The sequence below is a fragment of the Vombatus ursinus genome, unplaced genomic scaffold, assembly GCF_900497805.2.
Source record: "Vombatus ursinus unplaced genomic scaffold, bare-nosed wombat genome assembly UNPS02014820.1, whole genome shotgun sequence".
NCBI classification, from domain to species: Eukaryota; Metazoa; Chordata; class Mammalia; order Diprotodontia; family Vombatidae; genus Vombatus; species Vombatus ursinus.
In genome coordinates, this window is record NW_020954598.1 from 27,182,213 (window position 1) to 27,205,553 (window position 23,341).

Below are 23,341 nucleotides of genomic sequence, written 5' to 3' on the forward strand. Positions count from 1 at the left end.
TAAAGCCATGATTTATCACTTTGACAGAGTCCTTTATTTACCATAACAAAACATCTTGGCAGCCAGGAGAAACTTCAAGGGCAGGGCCTTGGGAAAACATGAAGACCTAAGACTTTTCTGCAGGAGGCTAATTAGGTCCCCCCCTCACCCCTCAGGGGAAGATCACTTAGCTCCCTCTTCCAACTTGGGCCCCCCTCCCGCTTTTCCTAACTTGGTGCCCTCAACCAAAGAGTCCAAAGAAAGATTGTTAAGTCTCTGTAAAGACCTTCTCCTTGGTACTTGGTTTGCACCTCTCTGATGCATTTTTCATGGAACATTGAAAAAGTATAGTTATTTGAGTATGTGTTTTATCCCCTTGCTATATTTGTGAGCTCCAGGAGGGCCTGGGACTACATCTTATTTAAACTCTGTGTCTCCCTCTAGGGCCAAACAGGGGGCTTTGCACACAAAAGATACTATATTTAGCAAATGGTAAGGCTCTAGGCTCCTCTGATTTCCTGGAGACTAATGTTGACATGGAAGAGCTGGTTGAAATTCTAAATAAAACCACAGAAAATGAAAGGATTGACCATAAGGAGGCCCTAACCTGAAACAGGAGAGGGTCTACCCATGGGTACCATCTTGCTCTAGGATCTAAATGACTGCCTGCAGAGTCCCAAATTTTCCTTTAAGATAACTGGGTCAAGACCCAGTGGTCTAGAAGACACAAAGCAATCTCATTTCCACAGCCAATTTCTCCTGAAATAAATAGCATTTTTGTCTGATTTCATCTCAACTCACTCTTTCTAATCCAACTCTTCCAAGCAGCATTTAACTAAGATCTGTGTCCTGAAGCCATTGCTGGCTTGCCTCTTCAGGACAAAAGTCATTGCAGGTTGGACAGACCAATTTTGGGAAAGGTTGGACAGAGGAACCAACCCAGAGCTCAGAGTCCTTGCCTGATGTACTGGTGACCCAAGAGCAGGAATGGGACAAAGTTCTGTGTAGATTTAGAGTTGTAGAGACTCACAAGTTTGTAACAACAATCCATCCCCAAATTAAACTATGCACTCAAAACAACATCCTCTGCTCTACCATACTCCAAGTCTCCACATTTGCAAGTCAGAGGCAGGAATCGTCACTGCAATGAATGGGATCAAATATACAGGTGTGCTCTCTGGGGCACTTAGTGGAGGATGGCAAGGTTGTGTTTCTTGTAGAGCAGGGCTCGCTTCTTTTCCCGCTCCTTCATAAAAGTCCTTAGCCGGTTGGTAGAAAAAGTCACTGACATTTGCTGGGTATGTTCCAAGCCTTCTTTGGTCAGCCAGGGACACTGAAGACAACTGGATACACAGGGTCTTCCCCTGAAACATAAAAGGTAAAGGTTCAGACTCCAGATTTGCAAATCCTCCTTCTTCTTCAAGTCCTTTCTCCTCCCTGGATCATAGTTTAATATATGACTTTAGAGTTCCAGCCTTTTCATTTTACATATGGGGAAATTAAGGCCCAGAGTAGGTAAGTAAAACTTACACAAGGTCGCACAGACAGTATGTAGCAGAATCAATCAATAAAAATTTATTAAGTGCCTACTATGTCCCAGGTACTGTGCTAAGCACTGGGAACACAAAAGAAAGCTGGGAACACAAAAGAAAAGCAGAAGACTGTCCCTACCCTGAAGGAGCTTATAATATGATCTAATGAATTAGGATTCACACTTTGGTCCTCTGCTCTAAAGACAATATTCTTGGCATTGTATATCACTAGGTTTTCCTCTAGGAAAGGTTGGGTGAGATCAACTACCAGGTTGTTTGAGGTCAAGTCTCAGGTGGCAGCTGTACATCACCTGGAATAGTCTTATTCATCCAGCAGAATGTAAGTTTCTTGAGGGTAGGGACAGTTTCCTTTTTCTCTTGCTTGGTGTGTAGTAGTCATTTAATAAGATGCTTTCTGGATGAATCCTACCCAGTCAAAGTGACTTCTTCATCCTCAGACTTCTCATAGATCTTTGCTTGGATGTCTTCTTTGTCTGTATTCTGTTCTACCTTGTATGACAATACTTATTTTCCTAGGTGTTATCTCCCTTATTAGGGATCCTAGTTAGGGTGGGGGCTGTGCCATTTTTCATCTTCGTCTCCCTACTAGTCATTGTAGGACTTCATAATTAGGGAGTACTTCATTAATGTTTGTTGAATTAATAAGTATGTAACTTCTCAGTCCTGGGCACAAGCGTGGGTTTCAATCATGATGTGTTGGCTCTTCCTACTTTCAGTCACTCAGAAGGCTACTTCTTGACCCTGCCCTTAGATTTAGAGGTTCTATGGTGATCTAAAGACACCACAGCTTAGGAATGGTACCAGTCTACCATTTGTGTGCGTTGATCTGTCTTATTTCACAGCTTGTTAGAACTGGAAGGGATCTTGGAGAACTTCCTTCTTCGGTTCAACCTCTCTGTTTTGGAGGTGGGGAGGTTAAAGCGGTGAGGAGGCTCTCCTCCAGCACCACAAAGCAATTTGGTGGCAAGGCTGGAACCAGGGCCTTCTGACTCCCTTGCTGGTTGCCTTTCCCATGGCACTCTGATGTCTCCCTCATCCACACACTAGTGGAAGTGCCTGCCAAACTAGACTTCTCTACGGTCCCTGCAAAGTGTTGAGCATTCTCCTGCCTCCGTGCCTTGGATCAAGGCCTGTCTACTTTGCCTGGAATGTCGTCTCTTGACTTCTTTTCCTGTTGATGACAAAGAATCTATCCTTGTGCCTTGGACCATCTGAGTTGCTTTTATTTTCTTACCCTTTCAGCATATACAATAAGCCAAAGAGTAAGATTTCTGTTAAAGGGGACATAATCTTTTTTTTTCTTTTTTTTAAAATTACTGAAATTTAAATACACAGGCCATAATCTTTGTTGCTGAATTCCTACCAATCTCTAAAACCCAGCTCAAAAGCCACTTTCTCCTGGAAGACTTCCCTGATTCCCTTGGTCAGGTAGACCTCACATCCAATTTTGTACCTCTCTGATGAACTCTTGTGATTATGAGTTATGGTTTTTTTGTGTTTGTATCACAGACTGACGTATCTAAACTGTACATCTCTCCCAAGGTCCCTATACCCAGGGGGTATAAATTAATGTTTGTTGTTTAATTGAATTAAATTGTTTATGAGTAGGAATAAGTTACATTGTGGGACTGCTGGTTTTGTACTGATGTAGGCTCTGTGATCTCCTTTGGGAGACATGAGGGGAAAAGAAGCCAGGTGCTGGGTGAATAGGCCCCTTACCACGGGTTGGCACACAGAGTGCTCTGGAGGAAGGATACTGCTCCTCCAGACAGGCCAGCATAGCATCGGTTCAGTTTAATCTTCCCTTTTCTCAGGCCCTTCTGCAGGTCGCAGGTCACCTCGTTGCTAACAGGATACTCAGCGCTCAGCCTGGCCAGAAGAGAGAAGAAAGCCAACATAAGTAGGTTGTATTTGGGGCAGATGAGGCCTGTCCCTAAGGAGGTCTGGGTTTCTGGTATACCAGAGACAAGTTGGGTCGAGAGATATGGGGTATTCTATGAAACCCTCCACACTCCCTCTCCCTGTGCTCCCCTTGGTAGTCTCAGACCCAGGACAGGTTGAATGTGTTCCCTCCCACAATCCCAAGACCTAGGTAACTCTACCCCACTCCCCCCTCAAACTCACATGATGAAAGCAGTTACACCGATGGCCCACACATCCGTCTGTGGGATGGCTCCATAGCCCTCCAAGAGCTCAGGAGCTAAAGGAAAAACATAAATTGGGAATGAAAGGAGAGACTTATGAAAGCCATACTTGTAGTATGCTAAGCGATGGAGATATAAAAGTAAAACAAAAAACAATTTTTGCCTTCAAAAAGCTTTTTTTTGGGGGGGGAAGGGGAGAGACATGGCGTGTAAATAGATGAATATATACAGGATTATATTTGATGGGGATCAGGAAAGGCTTTTCATAGGGTGTGGCATCTGAGCTGAGCCTTGAAGAAAACCAGGGATCGGAAGAGCCAGATGCCACAAAGGACTGTGCTTGGGGCAAGAGGGACGGATCGTTCAAAGGCATGATGGTGGTAGATGTGACGCCAAGTTTAGCGAACAGCAAGTAGGGTCATGTAGACTATGGAGTGTAAAAAGGGGAATAATGTGAAATAAGACTGAGAAGATGGTCTGGAAAAGGATTGTGAAAAACTTTAAATGCCAGGCTGAGGAATTCACATTTTCTCTTGCAGCAAGCACAGGAGTTCTAAAGGAAAACTTTATTTTCAGTTTTATTCAAACTCAACCCCATTCCATCTCATTTACCCATGGTTTCAATGTAGTCTTTGAACTTCTCGGTGGGAAGGACTTTGTCTTGGGTGTAGAATTGAGCATTGCCAAAGTCAAGGATCTTGAGTAAGTTGTACTCAGTGACAATCATGTTTTCTGACCTCAGGTCTAAATGCAGGATGTGGTTGGCATGGAGGAACTCAGTGGCACTGAGGATCTGCCACAAATAGTCCTTCACTTCCATCTCGGAATAGGTTGCCCTAGGATGGTGGGCACAATGAAACAAATGTTAATTGCTTACGTTTTTGTAGTGCTTTAAAGTATCGGTAAGTCTGCTAGTAGCCACCCTTTCAGAAATTCACTTAACTTTCCTCGAACTAAATTTCCTCTTCTGTAAAATGTGGGGGATGGGCTAGATGATCTCTAAGGGCTAGTCCTTTCTGAATCCTATGGGTCTAGGATTTTACGACTAACTCTTGCCTTACAGGCTAATATTACATCCGGATTTTCCTGTAAAGAGTTGTATTTTAGGAGATGTGATGTGATCACTGTTATATCCAAATCGATTGGGGTCAACTTGGTATACTGGAGAGAGCATCAGATATAGATGTGAAGAGACCAGGGTCCTAGACCAAGTTATGCCACTTACTTACTGAGTAAGTTACTTACTAGGGCAAATTAATTCCCCTTTCTTGGCTTTAGTTTTCTCATCTATAAAGTGAGGGGTTGGCTAGAACAGAGATTCTTAACTATTTTTGCATCATGGAATTTCTTTGGTAGTCTGGAAAAGTATTAGGATACTGCTGAGATTTTTTTTTTTGCCTATATTCAGAATTAAAGGAAATGTTAAATTCCAGTTAGAAGTGAAAATAAAATTTTCAAAAAATATATTTTAAAATTAAAAAATGTTTTTCTTCCCATCCAAATTCACTGATCTCATAGTTCTGTGGATCTCAGGTTAAGAATCTCTGGATTAGATGGTCTTTTGGGTTCTATCTAGCTCTGCCTTTCTATGAATCTATGGAAGGCGGCTAAATTTAATGAATTTGACCTAAGTGGACTGTGTTCATGAGAGGGCTACTTCCCGGTTCTTAGAGACTTAGCCTGGGCTCACCTTTCAGCCAGGCAGTGAAGTAACTCTGGCCCAGCACAGAATTCCAAGATGAGTACCAGATGTCGGGGGCTGATATAGGCCCCAAAGAGTTGTGCAATATTGGGGTGGTGGATGGCCTTCAGGACCTCGTACTCTCTGACTGTGTCCAGTTTGTCTTCTGGATGGTAGGGGATGATTTTTGCTGCCATGACCCGCCCACTCGACTTTTCCCTGCATTGCCGCACAACACTGAATCGACCCCTGTTGGACCAAAAACTCTGCTGTGAGATAGGCACTCCTACTCTCTTGCCCTCAGCCTCTTAGCTCACACATTTTGACAAAGCCATAAAACACCATCATCCATCTCTACGTATATACTTCTGGTTTATCTTACCCCAAAGGAGTAGGCAACAGTGAGTTATTATAGGATTTCTCATAACTCTTCTTAGTTATGCAATTCCCATCTTACTCCAAAGGGACAGTTCAACAATCTGAACACTTCTAAACCTCGTAACTTAGATGACCATGTCAGGTGTGAAGGAAGATACAAAGATGCATAGGACACTGCTCCAATTGTCATGACTTCCAAGATTTTTTTTTTCCTCAGGTCTAAACTCTGTGCTGTGAGGCAATTAGATGACTCAGTGCATAGAGTGCTGGACCTGGAGTCAGGAAGACCTGAGTTCAAATCTGGCCTCAGACACTCACTAGCTGTGTGACCCTGGGCAAGTCACTTAACCTCTGTTGCTTAATGCATTGGAGAAGGAAATGGCAAACCATTCTAGGATCTATGCCAAGAAAACCCGAAATGGGTCGCAAAGAGTTGGACATGACTGAATGAACAAAAACAACCCACTCCAGGACTTCTGTGAAGCCTGCAATTTAGTATGCCAAAGCCTGGAGTTGGTGGTATTTGCAATTCTGTTCTTAGCCTGGCCTTCCAAAATGCCCTGTACTTCTCTTCCATACTAGTCGGTATCCCAATCAGGTGGGTCTATAGGGTCCTTGGCATAGCTGCTACCAGCAATGGAACCCTTTTTTGCTAGTCCTAGAAGAGATGGAGTGTTTTATGATGTTAGATAGAAAAACCACAAAACTGGGGAGAAAAAGACCCTATTTCTCATTTTCCCTCTGCCAATGACTGTGTGACCTTGGATAAATCACTTCTCCTTGGATTTCACTTTTTCCTTCTGTAAAATGAGGGGATTGGACTATAGGGTTTCTAAGTTCTCTTTCAGCTGTGATATTCTATGTTCTATCTCCTTAAGAATCAATCTAGGTCTGACCTTTTATGTTCTGGGGTCCCTTCTAATTCTGATTTTTTTTTTAAGGCAATTGGGGTTAAGTGACTTGCCCAGGGTCACACAGCTAGTAAGTATCAAGTGTTTAGTCTGAGGTCAGATTTGAACTCAAGCTCTCCTGACTTCAGGGCCAGTGCTTTATCCACTCCGCCACCTAGCTGCCCCTCTAATTCTGATTTTCTATATTCTATGTCCTAAGATTCCTTCCAGCTCTAACATTTCGTGTCCTATGATCTTCAGGTTCCATATAGCACTAATATTCTATCATCTATGTTCTAAAGACCCTTCTAACTCTAATATTCTATGTTATAAGATTCCTTCCAAGTCTAGCATTTTATGCTCTTTGTTTTAAATGTCTCCAAGCTCTGACATGCCATGCTTTTAGGGTCTTCCCAGCTCTGACACGCTCTGATTCTGTGATAGCATTAGACTTGGTGACTCATAGGAAGTTGGAGGTAAGAGAAAGAGGAGGAGGTCAAGGATGACTCAGATTTCAAGTCTGGGTGACCAGTCAAGACTGGCGTGCCATTGACACAAACAGGGAAGTCAATAGAGAGCTGGATTTAGGGAGGACATATTACAATAGGAGACCTAGAATATTGGGCATTGCTTAAATTTAGCTGCCTAAATAACTTGTTCCCATTTCTTTGCCATAGCCTTCCTTACCTACGAATTTCCATTTGAAAGGCATAGGTTTGCTGGCTTGAAAGAGGTTGAGTTTGAATAGCTTTCCCATTCTTCTCTTTGGTGGCCCCTGGAAACACATCTGGGATGATGGCTGGTCCTGAATGACAAAGGGAATCCCGTTGGGCAAAGGCAAAATCAATTGGTGACAAAACCCTAGCTGGCATGCTCACAGTCTGCTATCTTCTACCACATTCAGAGTCTGGAAAGGGAAGAATCTCATTTCAACAAAGTCTGTAGGCTGCCAGGTTCCTGCATCCCCCCAAAGAATGTCTAGCCCTCCACCCCTCTGCTGTTCCCTCTGTCTGCAATGCTGTCCTCTAGCCCAGCTCCAGCCTTATCTCCCCCACAAAGCGTTCTCTGACTAGTTCAGCCCTCAAGCATCTTCCTCTTTCCTCTGATCTCCTATAGTACCTACTGTCTCTCAATTCAGTTTAAAAGGCATTTACACAAAGCAGGCCATACACCTATGTATTGTCCTGAACATAATCTACCCATTATATGGGATCTTGAATTGTGTGCCAATTGTTTCCTGTGTGCTAGTCTTATACTCTCCGTTGAAGTATGGATTCTCTAAGGTCAGGGATGGTAGTGTCTCCTTCCCCTGCCTGAAGCAGTGCTGATAATAATACATATTTAGTCACATTTAATAAGTGAATGGATACTAAGAAATTCACTAATACAATTCACTTACGAATGAATATTTTATAAATGAATGAATTGGAGTAAAAGGGAGAGCAGCCTGAAGAGAGGGAGATAGCTTCATTTTTTATTTTTTGCACAGAGTTGCTGACAGCAACTTTGTCTACAGACTGAGGAGAGGTGTGACTCATAACTTCACCAGCACTCATACATGCTCTGTAACTACCGAGCTTTCAGGGGCTCTTAAAGTCAAAATAAGGGGATGACCTTCCACCCTTAGGTTGACTCATCTCATTAACACGCCAAAGTACCATGCAAGCATCTAGATTTGAGCAATGCCTTTTTCCCACTTGAACCCCCATCTATCACCTTTTGTTTTGTACCTCTCTGATATACTAACTTATGATGCTTTGTAGCAGCATTATTTGTTACACATGTTCATACCTTACACCCTTGCCAGACAGTGAGCATTAGAATGGAAGGGACCAAACCTCATCTAAACTTCACATCTCCCCCAGCATCCCATACATATAGTGTTTTTGTTGAATTGAATCAAGCATCCCTCCAAAGAAATACAAAATCAGACGTCCTGAGAGTAGTGTCAAGATTGACCGAACTCCATGTCTCGAATGCACTCCCTCCATGCTTCTGCCTCAGAGAATCTTTCACCTTCTTCAGAACACAGTCCCAGTGCCACCTTCTACACCACGTCTTCCCTGATCTCCCCAACTCCCTCCCTAGCCACCTTGTATTTAATTAACTGTTTTCATTTTGTATTTAATCTGTTATGTACTTATATGGGTACATGTTACTTCCTCTGACAGACTAAAAATTCCTTGAGAGACGATATTGGTTCATTTTTTGTTTTTGTATCCCTAGAACATAGCCCAGTGCCTGGCAAATAGAAGGTGCTTAATAAGTGCTTGTTAGTTGATTGCTTGATATAGGAGCTAAATAGTTATTATCCAGCATCTTTGTATTGCAATTACATCAATTATATAGAATGTTCAAAATGTTAAGTTGGACAGAAGAATTTGTTGTAAAATCTCTTCTATGTAAATATATGTGTTTTCAAAAATCAATATTCTAGGTATCTTACAAAATGGTTCTTTCTTTTAAAAGGTTGCAGGTCTTAATGCAACCAAATCCTGAACTCCTTTTGTTACCAGCTTACCCATCTGGTTGTGATCACCGATGTGAATTCGTTCTGAGGAGCTGCTGTATGGTCCCATGCCTGCCTTGCTGACACAGGCTGTTCGGAAGGAGTACATTCCGCCATGAGAGAGGTTGTTGGCATAGTAACAGCAGTCAAAGATGTCAGATGCCAGTGTGATCCAGTCTCCACCTGGGTGAGTCATAAGAGGATTGGGGTTTGGAGCTCTTGGTACAGTGTGTAGGCTGTCCTTTTTGGCCTGCTCAGCAAGCAGGTGAGGGATGGGAGATGGCATCTCAAAGACTCAATGGCTCATCCATTAGGTCTGTTTTTGATTCTCCTTCTTTGTCAACACTACGAGAGTTCTACCAGATGCAGGCATCTGGGATTTTAATTCTACCTGTAGTCACACTGTCATTCCTAGGAATGTGACAGTCACAGGGTAAGTCCTGGGACATCTCAAGCTCTGGATTCTGATGATGACACTATGGTAGAGGCCAGGATTGAACTCCAGAGGTTAGGGATGGGTCTTAAAATGTCAGGGAAGTACCTTTAAAGTTATGGATGGGCTCCAAAGCCCACCTTTAAGCCAGCAAGGGGCAGCATCATTCTTGTCATTATTTCATTTTATATTTCTATGTAAACCATGTTCATATATAGATACATTATCTCATTTGGCCCTCATACAACCCTGAAGGGTATGCAGGGGAGGTATTAGCATCTCCATTTTGTAGATGAAGGATTGAGAGGTTAAATGATGTAAGATAAAGATACTCAGAGATGTTCTTGATTTGTTCAAGATTGTTCAAGATTTGTGATTTCCTAGGCCATTACTCCCTTCCTTGGACATTCCTCCTCTTTTTCCCCCTCTCCCCAGTGAGGAGTGATTTCCAGGGCTGTGTTCTTCCCACTATCATACTCCATTTCCTGTTTGGGTTTCCTTTCTCCATATGCGTCATCAGAAAGCTGAGCCATGTTGTTTTTGCCCCAAGAAGGCTTATGTTCCTCAGTGAACTCATTATAAGCTTAAATGTGTTTTTAAGGGAGGTGAGATGAGAATGAGCCAAAACCCAGTGTCACATTACCTTCTATCTTGCACTGTACAATGTATGTCACTGGACTGTGGGATTCCACGGGCTTCCAGACCAGGAGCACCCCATTTTCATATATCTCTCCAATGTCCGGACGTGGAGGACAGGAGGGTATTTCTGCCACGGAGAGCCATAAGAAAAGTTAGGTGTACAGAGCTGTGACTAGTACTGTGATAAAGGATCTCTCCCAGGGTGCTGACATAGGGGGTGAAGGCAGTGCAGGGCTAATGGAAGAGCATGAGGCATACGGGCAGGTGGCTGGAAAACTGTCATGGGGTATAAGCACATCCACCACCTCTTGCCTCATAGTCCTTCACAATCTCTGTGTGGTGCAGTACTACTGCTCAGGATTTCAGTCCTATCCTGGGGCTAGATCCCCATACCCAAGACTCCTGCTTCCCACTTCCCCTTGCCTTGTTTCCTCTGGGGGTTAGGATTTGATAACTCCACAGCAGGGACTAGATTCTTGGGGAAATGAGCAACCTCCTCTCCTTGTGCAATAATACTGGGATGGGGTGGGCTATCTTCTTCTCCTTTCTCCAACTCAGCTGAATTCTCCCCCAGGCATCAGAATTCCTAGTTATGGCACTGTAGATGTGTCCTCTTCAGGATCCAGGGTCATTGAGGCTGGTTCAAGGCTTCTCAGACCCAAATCAATTTGTCGCCCCCTTCCCACCCTATGGTATACATGGTGCTAAACAGGGTAAATGACAGAATTTTGGAAGGCTGTAAGTGGGAAAATACTCTGTGATATGGCAGAAAGAGTCTGAAACAAGGGGTGGAATGAAGCCCCACTGGACAGTATGTCTATTCAAGAATGAAGAAATGCCAACCATTCAAAGATCCCCAGAACCATTTCACAGGAGGATATCTTAGAGCAGGGGCTTTAAACTTGTGGGTTGCAGACCCCAGGGACGCTGTGGAGTTACCGCAAAGGGGCTAAAAATCCATATGTACACCAAGCATGTACATATATTAGCTCTTACAAAATATGCAGTGTGACTTATAATAAATGTCTTCTGACTTACTAGCTGTGTGACCCTGGGCAAGTCACTTAACCCCATTGCCTAGCCAAAAAAAAAAAATGTCTTCTGTATCTGGACTAAATAATATGCCTCACACATAGATGTATCATTACTTTTTAAATGCATATAGAGAATACAGCTATGTTTCACTCACCATCTTTGTGATTTCCTAGGCCATTACTCCCTTCCTTGGCCATTCCTTCTCCTTCTTACCCTTCCCCTTATTCATTCCACCCCTTGTTTCAGACTCTTTCTGCCTTGTTTCCTACGCCAGAATTTAAACTTCTTGAGGGTAGGAATTGTTTCATTTTTTGTATCTGGATGCCCAGAACTTAGCATAGTGCTTTGCACATAGTAATTATTAAATGCTTTTCATTCATCTATTCTCTTATATTCATTCATTCATTTAAATTTCATTCATTAATTTAAAAGTGTTTCTGAAATCACAGAATTTTTTGTCATCATAAATTTTCTCACTCAGTAGACACTAACAACACAATCCCTTTTCACATAAGGAGTTCTTCTCCTTGAAAAGGTTGGAAGCCAAGAGAGGTAGTATGGGGTAGAGGAAAGAGAGCTTGCACTGACCTGCTTTCCTAATGACACCAATTGTAGATGCCATCCCCAGGGAATTGCTCACAGTACATTTGTAAACTCCAAGGTCTTCCTCAGTTACTACCAGTATGGTCAGAAGCTGGAAGTTTTTGAGTGTGGAGGAGATGAGGAGCCTGCCGCTGGTCTGAATGGGAATCCCATCTATGAAGGAGATAGAACCAAAGGCCTGAGTCTGGGAAGTGAATCTGAGGGTGGTTCTAAAAAGGGGATAACAAGGATATGTAATAAGCAGTTCTTTGGGACCCTGTGGCATCTTCTGTTCCTGAGTTGAAAGATGCTAATCTCATATCTCATTGGCCAAATTATGTTCACATGAGTAGGGTTCATAGTAGAGTCTAATGGTTGGCACACCAACCTGGTATGTGGGAATGGATCGTGGCAGAGTGGTAAGAATACTGGACTGGGAGCCAGGAGACATAGGCTCTTGTCCTGGTTCTTTCACAAACTAGCTGTGTGATCTTGGGTAAATCATATAATCTTCCTGAGCCTCAGTTTCCTTATCTGTAAAATGAGGAAGTTGGACCAAATGGTCTCTAAGGATCTTTACAGTTCTGGCAGTCTATATTCTATGCCTCTTTCCAGCTCTGACATTCTGTGATTCTTAAGCGCTACTCTTGGCTCTACTTTTTAATGTAGGGATTAGGCTATGTGTTGAGGGATGAATCCCATCTCCAGAGATTCAGGGTAGAACCATCACCTTTGAACCATTCAGTCTGTGGAGCTGGGTGAGCAGAAACTTGGCAGGAGAGTGTAATGGACTGGCCCGGGATGACCGCCTCATCTGTGAGCTCCTTTACAAACAAAGGTGCTGAGGAGAGACAGAGAGACAGAGACACAGATGACTTCAGGCATATGGACTAGTGGACAAAGGTCTTCAAAGACAAAGCTGACTGAAGTGATCATAAGTTTGAAATGGGGAGAACAATGCAATAAAATAGAAGAAGACACAATGCATACATTTATTAAGCGCCTACTATATGCAGAGCCCAGTGCTGGGCACCAGAAGGGATAAAAAGATTGGATAAAATACTATACCTGCCCTCGTGGAACTCATCGTCTGACAGAGAGATAACACACCAACATAGAGAAACAATATTACATGGCAAAGTCCATTAGAAAGGAGCAAATAAAGTGCGTGGTGATATCCCAGGAAGACCATGGAAGTAATGGCAAATAAAGCTGGAAAGTTAGGCTAGGGTTAGATTTTGGAGGGTCCTAAGTGCTCACAAATACTCCCTTTCAGCTAGGCATAATCTGACCATACAAGGCTCATTTCTTCCTCTGGGCATTGAACACTTATGCTGTTCTTTTACTGTGAGTGTGTTCCTCCCTCTTCTTCAATCCCCCCACCCCCGTCCTTCAAAGCTTAGCTCAATAAAACCCTCCTCAGCTACCCAGTCTATGCTGATCTCTCTGTTCCATGATCCCCCTAACTGAAGTCACATTTTTATATTATTGGTTAACCTTCCATTTGCTAGCTTCCTTCTCTTCTCAGCTGGACTGTGATTTCCTCAAGGGCGGAGACTGGATCTTTACCGACTGACTGACAAGGTCCCCTTCCGCTATTTATCTTACAGATGCAGTATGGAATAACTCCAAGGTTCACACACAGAGAAAACAGATTTTCCACGTTGCTGGACTGCCCCATGATGACCTGTATCAGCTTTTCAAAGGTGTTACCCAGGGGCCTTCTTGGTCGAGAAAGCTCTGGGAAAGGAGACTAAGGGGCTGAAATTCACACTAAGGAGGCTGGAGCTGACCTCAGAGCATATTCCTGAGAGCAGATTTAGCTGGAGGGAGGAAGAAGATGATATTTAAGGATCTTTCCAGAACAGACATTTTTCAAAGGCTTTATTGCCTTGGAGGCTGCTTAGCCCCATAGATTACCATGGAACATGGAGCAATTTGCACAGGGGAGATGCAGAAGCAAATCTCAGCTTTGCCATTTGCTAGCTATATGACTTTGAGCACATTGTGTCAATTTCTTAATCTATACAATAGGAAACACTTTGTGCTACTGTCTTCATAGGGCTGCTGTGAGGGTGGTACTTCGTAAGCCTTGAAACACCATAGAAATGTCAGTTATTGCTATTATTATTATTATTAACCTTTAACTCATTCCATAGTAAATGTGCAATGTAGATTTGACTAATCAATTGAAAAGAAAAATAGGACAGGGAGGGAGAAATCCTCAAGTGGCCCAAACACACACCTCTGTCTTTGGTTTTCATTCCAGAGAGTCTGAATGATGACAGTCCTGATTTCTTCTTAAAAGCCTCTTCCTCCCCCAGAACTGCCAAGAGAAGAAAGAGAAGAGGAACTTGTAAGTTGCCTTGATTACTGGGCTACAGTGAACACAGACTCTCTTTTCTTCCCATCCCCTTTCCTTTGCCTTTGTTCTTGATGCCTGATGTACTCTTTCTCCCCTCTTTACTTTTGTTGAAGTCTTCCCAGCCTTTAAAACCCAACTCAAGAGTCCTCTCTTCCAAGAAGGTTTCCCTGAGTCCTCTTGTTTGGAAGGATCTTCCCCTAGGACCTCACTTAGTCCATTTGGGGGGAACTATCTCTATGCATTTCAAATACAGTGTTGTGTATAATGGCTATCTCTGTTGTGTTTTATATCTTTAATAGATGGTGAGCTGTTTGAGGTCAGGGAACAAAGCTTGTCCATACCTTGTCTCTTTAGGGCTCACTATGCTTTACAAATGTCTCTTGGATTGAAGTGGATTGCATGTTTGCCATATGCTTTATAAATGTCTCTTAGACTGAAGTGGATTGCATGGTGGACACAGTTGTTTTAAGTTAGAATACTCATCTATTTATCTGTACCACTGCTCAATAGACCTTTGTTTATTTTCACTAAGACATGTTATTCATTTGGATAAATGGTCAAATAGTATACTTGGGCTGGGGGTTGGGGGCAGAGGGGGGCTCAATAAGACCCAAGGAACACTGGGGACTTGGTTTGAGAGTCTTGAAGAAACCCTAGCCTTATTACATAGAAATCATATGACCTTAGGCAAGTTACTTTCCTTCTCTGGGCCTCAGTTTCCTTATCTGTAAAATGGAGAACTTACAACGGATGATCTCCAAGATCCTTTTCAGTTCTGAATCCTATGCTTTGTTTTTATTTTAAGATGTTCACAAAATTTTAAAATCATATCCTCTGACCCAGAAGTCTAGGCTGCCATTTGCCATGCAACTATATTCTATAACTTAGATCTGGTTGCCTTCCAAATAAGCATATGTGATGATAAGACAAGGCCTGGGGAGGATCTCAAGAGGCCACATAGCTTATCCCCCAGTGTCTGAGCAGGAATAAATTCAAATGCTCCCAGATAAAGAGCTTCCTGTATTACAGAGAAGAAGTGGCCTTGAAGACCACTTGTGTTATGGTGCCATATGGAAATGAGTCCTCTTTTCCTATTTTTATGTATGCTGTGCTGGAGTGTCACTGTGGTTTGAAGGAGACCCTAGATTCTTGGACTGCCGGCAGAGACCAACTTCTAGCAGGTGCCACCAAGCTATAAAGGTTTTTGACACCAGCCAGGTGATGGATTGTGTGTCTGTCTTGTGAGGAGCAGTCTAGCTAAGTGTGAGAGCTTGGCTCATCACTAGGATAAGGAATTGGGATGACCCTGGGGGGAGGAGGGTGTTCCTCTAATCCAACCCCTTCATTTTCCAGATGAGAAAATTGAGGCCCTGAGGTCATATAGATTGTAAGTGGCAGGGCCAGACATTTAACCTCTGACCCCAAAGGCAGACCTCTTCCCTCTGCACCAGACCACAGAGGACACTGAGCTCATCGCCTAACACAAGGTGGGTGTTTAGGAGGGGGCAGGGTGTTTCATCATGAATATGCAAAAATGAATAGAATCTGTTGTTTACTCGACCCCCATGGTGCAAACTTGGTAATGTTACCCAGTTTTACCAGCACTGGTACCTTATTATGCCTCAATCGAAATTCCTTAAGAACACTCACAGGATTATTAAGCAAGAGATGAGAGAGGAGATACATTTCAATGTGATCTGTGTGTCTTCTGGCTATACATGGGAGTCATGATATTTGTACTACCAACTTCGTGGGGTTGGCTCGAGGAAAGTTCTTTGGAAGGTTGTATAATTAGGAGCTAGAGTGAGAGCTATTTCTCCAGAGGTCTCCATGCTCATCAATACCATTGCTGATGCCTGGAACAGTTTCTCCTAAGAATGTTTCACAGGAGCCTGGGACAGCGAGTCCTGATAAAAACTGACTTTTGTATGGGGTTATGAAGTTGGCAAAGTGGTTTGTATACATTATCTCATTTGGGTCCCAAAACAACACTGTGAGGTAGGTATTCCAGTCTCACATTGCTGACTATCTGCCGGACATCTCTGCCTGGATGTCCCAACGCTGCCTCAAACTCAACCTGTCTAAAATGGAACTCATCATTTTCCTTCAGAAACCGTCCCCTCTTCCCAACCTCCCTACTTCTGCTGCTAGTGCCCCCAAATCCCTTTTCCTTTTCCTCCTCCTTTCTTGGCTTCCTAGCCCTAACCACGAAGCTTCTGTGACTCTCCTCTCCCTCATTGCCTGGGTGCTCCTCTCCCCACCCCCCACCAACCAAGTGGTTGTCATAGGTAGAGGGAGGTTTTTACCTTCTCGTCTTTCTTGCTCAAAGGCTGGCTTGCCCTTCAGGATTCTTGAAATGTGGGCCACTGAGGCCTTCACTTTCTTCTTCAGGCTGTGTTCAACTGGGCTGTCCAGAGACTGGTATTTCCCAGAGAAATTGAAGAATCCAGGTTTGGTTGGGGAGGATTTCCTCTTCTTCCTACGAGTGTCCATAAGGCCCTTGGTGTCCTTACTCATGAGTTCCATTGGGTCCACGTCTTCCATTATCTCTAGACTTCTCTGTTGCCCAGTGGCTCTAATGGGAAAGAGCCCAAACTCTTCTTGCTTGTGCCAGGCTTCTTCTAAATCTGTCCTCTCTAAGCTCTCCACTTCCATTTGGGCTGGGACTTCTTTTTCAACTGGTTTGGGGACCTTCCTGAAAATCATAAACTCAAAGGGGAGGTATTTGATATCATACAAATCAGACAAGTTTAGGTAGGCTGGTTCCACTTCAGAGATGTCTAGAGACACTCTGTCTCCAGCAGATGAATCTTCAGAGAGGTCTTTGATTTGCACCAAAGAGACCTGGGAGCTTTTGCCAAATTCTTCCCAGGAGAGGAATTCCCCTGACCCCTTGCCAGTCTCTTTCCCAACTTCCTTTCTAGCATCCTTCCCAATCTCTTTCCCAGCATCCTTGCCAGTTTCCACAATCTCGGGGAGAGATGCAGACTTTGTCTCGGACTGGACCATCTCCTCTGGCTCTTCAGATGATATTGACTCAGTCCAGGTTCTGGCAGTCCACAGAGGCCTCTGGTCCAGCACATTTCCCTCTCCCCCAAAGGCAAAACTGCCATAGCCCTCGACTCCTACGTAACCCCCACGCTCTCCATAGGAAAACTTCCTGGATACAGACTGTGCTTGTGGGCCCTGCTGGTCAGACACTGAGTCAGCTAGGACCGTCATCTCCTTGGATAAATCCACCATCTTTTCCACAACATCCTCTAAGGACACTGATTCTGTGGCACTATAGAAATATTCACTCTTGGAAGTCAAACCTGGGGCAGCCTCTGATGGAGAAATGTCCCCCAGAAAAGCAGATCCCGAATAGCCATGGTGTGCACTCACTGAACCTGTGAATGGACTGGTTTGGGTTTGAAAGACCGATGGCCTGGGGGAGTCTGCTGACTGAGACTGACCTGGGAGGAGGTAGCTGCATGTCTTCAGTAGCCCTTCCATATGGGTACCAGGTAAGGCTGAACTGGGGGTGCCCTGTTTTTGTAGAATGGCGGTATCCCAGGCAGCACTGCCCTCTGAAAGAGCAGACCCTGGGTCATGGTAAAGGAAAGGATTGGATCTCTTGAAGGTGTCTCCAGGGATTCCAATGAGCTGGTTGCCCTCCTGTAGGGCAGACCCGGTATCGCTGTATAGGAATGGGTTGGATCGCTTTAGAGATCCATCTTTGTGCCCACTCTCATTGCTGGTGAAAGCTGAGGGTCCAGAACCTGTGGCTGGGAAACTTCTGGGCCCTAGATCACTGGAGAGGAATGGGTTTGAATGCTTCAGAGAACCATCTGTCTGTCTGTCCTCAGTGGCTGATCCTGGGACTACTTGTAAGTTAGGGGTGGGTACCAATGGATGGTTCCCACCTTGCAGTGTGGTTATAGAATCACTCAACAGAAAGGGGTTCGAACTCCTTAGGGAACTATCCTCCCAAGGTGAGCTCAAAGCCATCTGTGAATGTGGAACAGACGAGGTGGGGCACTGACCTTCCTGGCAGGTGCCTGTCACCTTTGAACCTGAACTTTTGGGCAAAGGGGGTCTAGCCTTTAGGACTGACCCTTCCTCTTTCTGGCTTGAAGAGGCAGGCAATGAAGCACCCTGTGATGGAGAGCCTGCTCCCGCCATGATTTCTTGCTCTTTGGCTGGTGCCAGGGGGATGGTAGTTCCCCCTGGACTTTCTGATTGACTGATCTTTGGGGATTCTCCTGCAGCAGAGTGGGCCCCCCTAGTGTCACTAGTGGCTGGGTCCTTGCTCTGCTCTTTTCCCTCGCTTAGCTCTGGGAAGGGGCTGCTGGTTCTTAGCCTGTAGTCATCAAATGAATGACTTCGGTTAGAGACGCGGGAGGTAGAGCCAGGCAAGCGGAGGGCTGTCTCAAAAGATGATGACTTGGTCAGTGGGCCCACCTGGGCCTCCCGGGCTTCCTCCTCCTCCATTTCATAGTGTTCTAGGAGCGGCTCCCGCAGGCCCTGTAGGGCTCCTTTGGAGTACCAGCCCTTCAGAAGGTTCCTCCGGGCCCTCTCCAAGTGCTTCCTGTAGTCGTGGACAGGAGATGTACCCTCACGTTCTGCAGCCTCGCAGGCCTGCCAGGAGAATGTACTCTTGATAACACTTTGCCGAGGCACACACGTGGCTCCCTTGGCTGCTGTCCTGTCCCCTTCCTGGGATGAGGCCACCCCTGCAGTCTCACTTTCACCTTCCTTGAAGGTCACACTGTCAGCAGAGGCTGTCTTCAGTAACTGAGGTTGCTCCCAGAACCTCTGGGGAGCCCGAGGAGGTAGCTGGCCACTCTGTTCCCACCTGTGGTCAGTGCCTCTCGAGGTCCCTGTGGCACCCGCAGAGAGTTCACCCTCCTCGGGGAGGCTGGCAGAGCTTCTGAGCAGACTCTTGGGTGGCAAGACGGGGGAGTACGTTCCTGGTGAAGGCGGCAGGGACTTGGCCCGGGAGTAGGCTGCAATCTCGTTGTCCGAGGAGGAGCTACTGGTGGAGTAACTGGCCTCCTTGATGAGGTGCCGGGAAATGCCAAGGGATGGGCTGTCTGAAGGGCCCTGCAGGAGCTCTGGGATAGACTGCATCACCAAGATGGATTTGTAGCACATCAAAGAACGCTGGCAGGAAAGAGGAGAAGGCAGGGGCTGTCAGTCCAGAGCACAGCTTGGAAACCCCTCGGAAACCCCAAGGCCGTTGCTGGGCTTGGCAGGCTCAACAGAAATCCAGTTAAGTCTTTGCCAGGTGGGAAGGATGGGATGGCTAAAAGTGAGGGAAGGGGGCAAACTCATTTGTACTCATGCATTGAGGGTGAGTCCCCCATACCGGATACAGATAGGCAGCCCAGGAAATGAGATGATGACCTGGGTTCAAGTCTCACTATGATGGGCAAATCACTTCACTTTCCCAGGCCTCAGTTTCCTCATCTGTAAAATGAGGGTGTTGGACTAGATGGTCCATCACATGCTGCCTCGTTGGCCGCCTCTTCAAGACAGAAAGAGGAAGGCTCGGTCCTAGACACTAGGCCTCCTCTGCCCATCGAGATCTCAGTTTCATCCCTTACGAAATGAGGAGATGGCTTCCGAGATCCCTTTTAGCACATTAAGCACAGTGCTTGGGCACCCCTGGGGCAAGCATTATCTTTGGCCCTTGCCCTCTCCCAGCCTCTGTGCACACCTGTTTCTGTTGTTGAGTCGTTTCAGTCGTGTCTGACCCTTGTGACCCCATTTGGGGTTTTCTTGGCAAAGATACTGGAATGGTTTGCCATTTCCCTCTCCAGCTCATTTTACAGATGAGGAAACTGAGGCAAACAGGGTTAAGTGACTTGCTCAGTCACATAGCTAGTAAGTATCTGAGGCCAGCTTTGAACTCGTGAAGATGAGTCTTCTTGACTTCAGGCCTGGCACTCTATGTACTATGGTGCCCCCTAGCTGCCCCACGCCTATGTCTAGAGGGTCTCTAAGACCCCTTCCAGCTCAGGCATTCTCTGTTTTCAGTTTCCTCCCAGTGCTTACATTCTATGCTCTATGTTCTAAGGTCCATTCTAGCTCCTGGGGTCTGCGTTCTAAAGGCCTCCCCAGCTCTGACATCCTATGTACTATATTCAAAAGTCTTTTTTAGCTCTGACATTGTGTTCTAAGGTGCCTTTAGACTCTGACACTCTTTGTTCAAAAGTCCTTTGTAGCATTCACATTCTGTGCTCAAATGAGATAAGAATTGTAGAGCGCTTAGCACACACAGTGCCTGGCCCACAGTAGGTGCCGTATAAATGTTAGCTATTGTAGTGATGATGCTCTATGTTCTAAGGGCTGTCCCAGCTCTGATAGTCTGTGTTATTGGCATACTGGATGGAGCACTGGCCTGGAATCAGGAAGATTTGAGTTCAGATCCAGCTTCAGACACTTACTATCTGTGTGACCCTGGGCAAGTCACTTAACTTCTTTTGACCTCAGTTTCCACACCTATAAAATGGAGATAACAATTGCACTTACCTCCCAGGGTTGTTGTGAGGATGAAATGAGATAATATTGGTAAAGAATTTAGCACAGTGCCTAACACAGTGCAGGCACATAGTAAGGCCTAAATAAATGCTTATTCCCTTCTCTCTTTCCTGAAGTGACTAGCTCATGAGATCACACAGCAAATTGGAGAAGTTTCACCCTGAATATGAGAGTGATAATAAACCTCAGTTCCCTCTACCCCATGGCCTATTCCTGGGCACTGGCCAGGCCTGTGAGAGGGACAGCACCAAAGTCCAGCATGTGATGCCCCAGAGAGGACATTAAGAGTCACAACTGACCTGCCACCTGCTCCGGGCCACGACGAATTTCAGCTGCTTGGTGTTGATGAAGTGATCCTCCTCTGGGGGGACGGAGGGCCTCTGGAAAGACAGAAGACTCGGTCTAGGAGGGCTAAGATCCAGCTGACTCTTGAGAGGGCAGGCCACAGTGCTGGACACTGGCCGGGTCTCAGCCACGGAGTCATAGTGTCAAGGCTGAGTGCACTTGGAGGCTGAGCTTTTTAGGACCCTCCCACTCTCCTGCTTCTGCCCTGGGACCACAGGCCAGTAAGTGAAACCACTGAGAGAAAATGGTGAAGTGGGAGAAGGTAGTTTTTCTTTCTTTCTTTCTTTCTTTCTCTCTATTTCTTACTCTTTCTCTTCTTTCTCTCCCTCCCTCTTTCCTTCCTTCATCCCCTCCTCCCTCCCCTCCTTCCTTCCTTCCTTCCTTCCTTCCTTCCTTCCTTCCTTCCTCCCCTCTTTCCTCCCCTCCTTCCTCCTTTCCTTCCTTCTCTTTTCCTCCTCTTCCTTTTTTTCTCTCTCTGTCTCCCTTGTGAAGCAGCTTACATCCTTTGATTTGGTTCTGACGATTCAAAAAAGGAACCAAGCTATTCTCACACCATTCTCTGTGGGTGCCAGCTTAAAGGGCACAGCCCCTGTGGGCCCCAGTGGAGAAAAGGCCCTCCTGAAACAGGCCTCCTCCCTTCTTGCCCCCGGGCTGGCTCTGCTCCCACCAGTGCCTTCCACCTTCATTTCTTTCCAGGTATCTGTGATGGGTCTGGTGATTGTAGGAAGGGGATTAAAGCCACACCAAGTCAACTTACCATAAACCATGAGTGGGTGAGACATTTGGAAGCATTAGGTCTGGCCCTAGGAACCAAACAAGAGACCTTTGGTTGATTCAGTATGATGGAAAGAGTACAAGAGAAACTTAGGTTTGAATCCTAGCTCTGATACTAATGTGTGATCTTAGGGAGTCATTTTCTGAACCTCAACTTCCTTACCTGTAAAATGGGAATAATAATCCTTATACTATCTACCTCAGAGCATCGTTGTGAGGAAATGCTCCGTGAACCTTAGCTCTACACAAATGTGCATTGTTATTGACTTAGCAAACATTTACTGAACCTACTTTGCTGAAAGTTCTGTGGGCTCTGCTGGTGGTAGAAACAGGCAGTGGGCAGTGGAAAGAACACTAGATTTGGAATCAGAGAACTTAAGGTCAAGTCTTAGCTCTGCTACTTACTGTGTGACCTTAGGCAAACCTCTTCCCTCTCAGCCTCAGTTTCCCCATCTACAAAAGGGAGTCCATGGGCTAGATGACCTCTACTGATCCTTCCCGCTCTAAACCAGGTAGTCTGTCTGTCCTGGCAGGCTGGCAGGGGAGATAAGATGCACATTCTAGGCAGACTGGGATTCAGGGTCATGTCAGTAGACATTGTGGGCACAAAGGTGTCAAGAGTGGGCAAGGGAGGCCAGAAGCTCAGGGAGCTGAGGACTCTGGTTCCTCTTGGACAGCTGAATCAGGTGTTTGACCCTTCCAACCCCAACATTCTACGTTCTGTGTCCTATGGTACATCCCAGCGTAGCCAGAATCTGTTCTAATGCCTTGTTAGGGTTAACATTCCAGGTTCTTTGTTACTGGGGCCCTTCTGATGGGGTGCTTGGGTACCTGTGCTCAGACCCCAGTTCTAAGACCATATTTCTCCCTGGCCTCAAAAACACTATTTCTGGCAGTTTCTCTCCAGCCCAAGGACACTATGCCTAGCAATTACTCATGAGTGGGCCCCAGCGAAACACTTATCTCTCTCCCTGGTACAATTGTAAACCACATCTGCAGGAGTTATTAGTTTGAACTGCCTTTGTACTGGCTCAAAAAGATATTCTGTACCATCTATACCAACTCCCTACCTCATCATATGCATCCTGGACTCCTCATTACGTATATCTTAGACTTAAGCCATGTACACTCCCGGCATCTATCTTGTCAAACAAGACATTGATTAGTGGCAGACTGGACAATCCTTGAGTCAACCCTGACCGCTAATTAACTTAGTGACATAGCAGACCTAAAAAAACACACCTCTCTGTGTCTCTCCACGCCCCCCCCCCCCCATTCCTGGTGAAATCTGGGTAAAATACTTGCGCAGTAGATATAAAAAATTCATGTTCCTTTAAGAGCTGCCCACTCCTTAGCCACCCCCCAATCCTTCTCTGAATCACCTAGTTATCATATTTGGCACATGTTTTACTAAGGTTTTTCCTATACAAACTTTAACCGTACCCCTCTAAGGTTGCAGGTTCCTTTTTTTTTTTTTTTTTTTTTTTTTTTTTTTTTTTTTTTTTTTTT

The 23,341-nt window shown here is 45.2% G+C and overlaps 1 protein-coding gene across 1 annotated transcript in view; it reads right to left on the reverse strand.

The window, feature by feature from the left end:
- Nucleotides 1-37: 37 nt before the first annotated feature.
- LOC114024071 (obscurin-like) overlaps nucleotides 38-23,341 on the reverse strand; it is a 291,936-nt gene continuing 268,632 nt past the window's right edge. Inside the window, 15 exon segments of the mRNA XM_027836906.1 lie at nucleotides 38-1,343; nucleotides 3,252-3,401; nucleotides 3,657-3,732; nucleotides 4,289-4,512; nucleotides 5,367-5,606; nucleotides 7,313-7,400; nucleotides 9,147-9,317; nucleotides 10,211-10,333; nucleotides 11,830-11,997; nucleotides 12,554-12,664; nucleotides 14,069-14,134; nucleotides 16,495-18,925; nucleotides 19,064-19,333; nucleotides 21,013-21,093; nucleotides 21,816-21,861. Coding sequence (XP_027692707.1) covers nucleotides 1,166-1,343; nucleotides 3,252-3,401; nucleotides 3,657-3,732; nucleotides 4,289-4,512; nucleotides 5,367-5,606; nucleotides 7,313-7,400; nucleotides 9,147-9,317; nucleotides 10,211-10,333; nucleotides 11,830-11,997; nucleotides 12,554-12,664; nucleotides 14,069-14,134; nucleotides 16,495-18,925; nucleotides 19,064-19,333; nucleotides 21,013-21,093; nucleotides 21,816-21,861 — 4,423 coding nt within the window. The 3' untranslated portion in view covers nucleotides 38-1,165.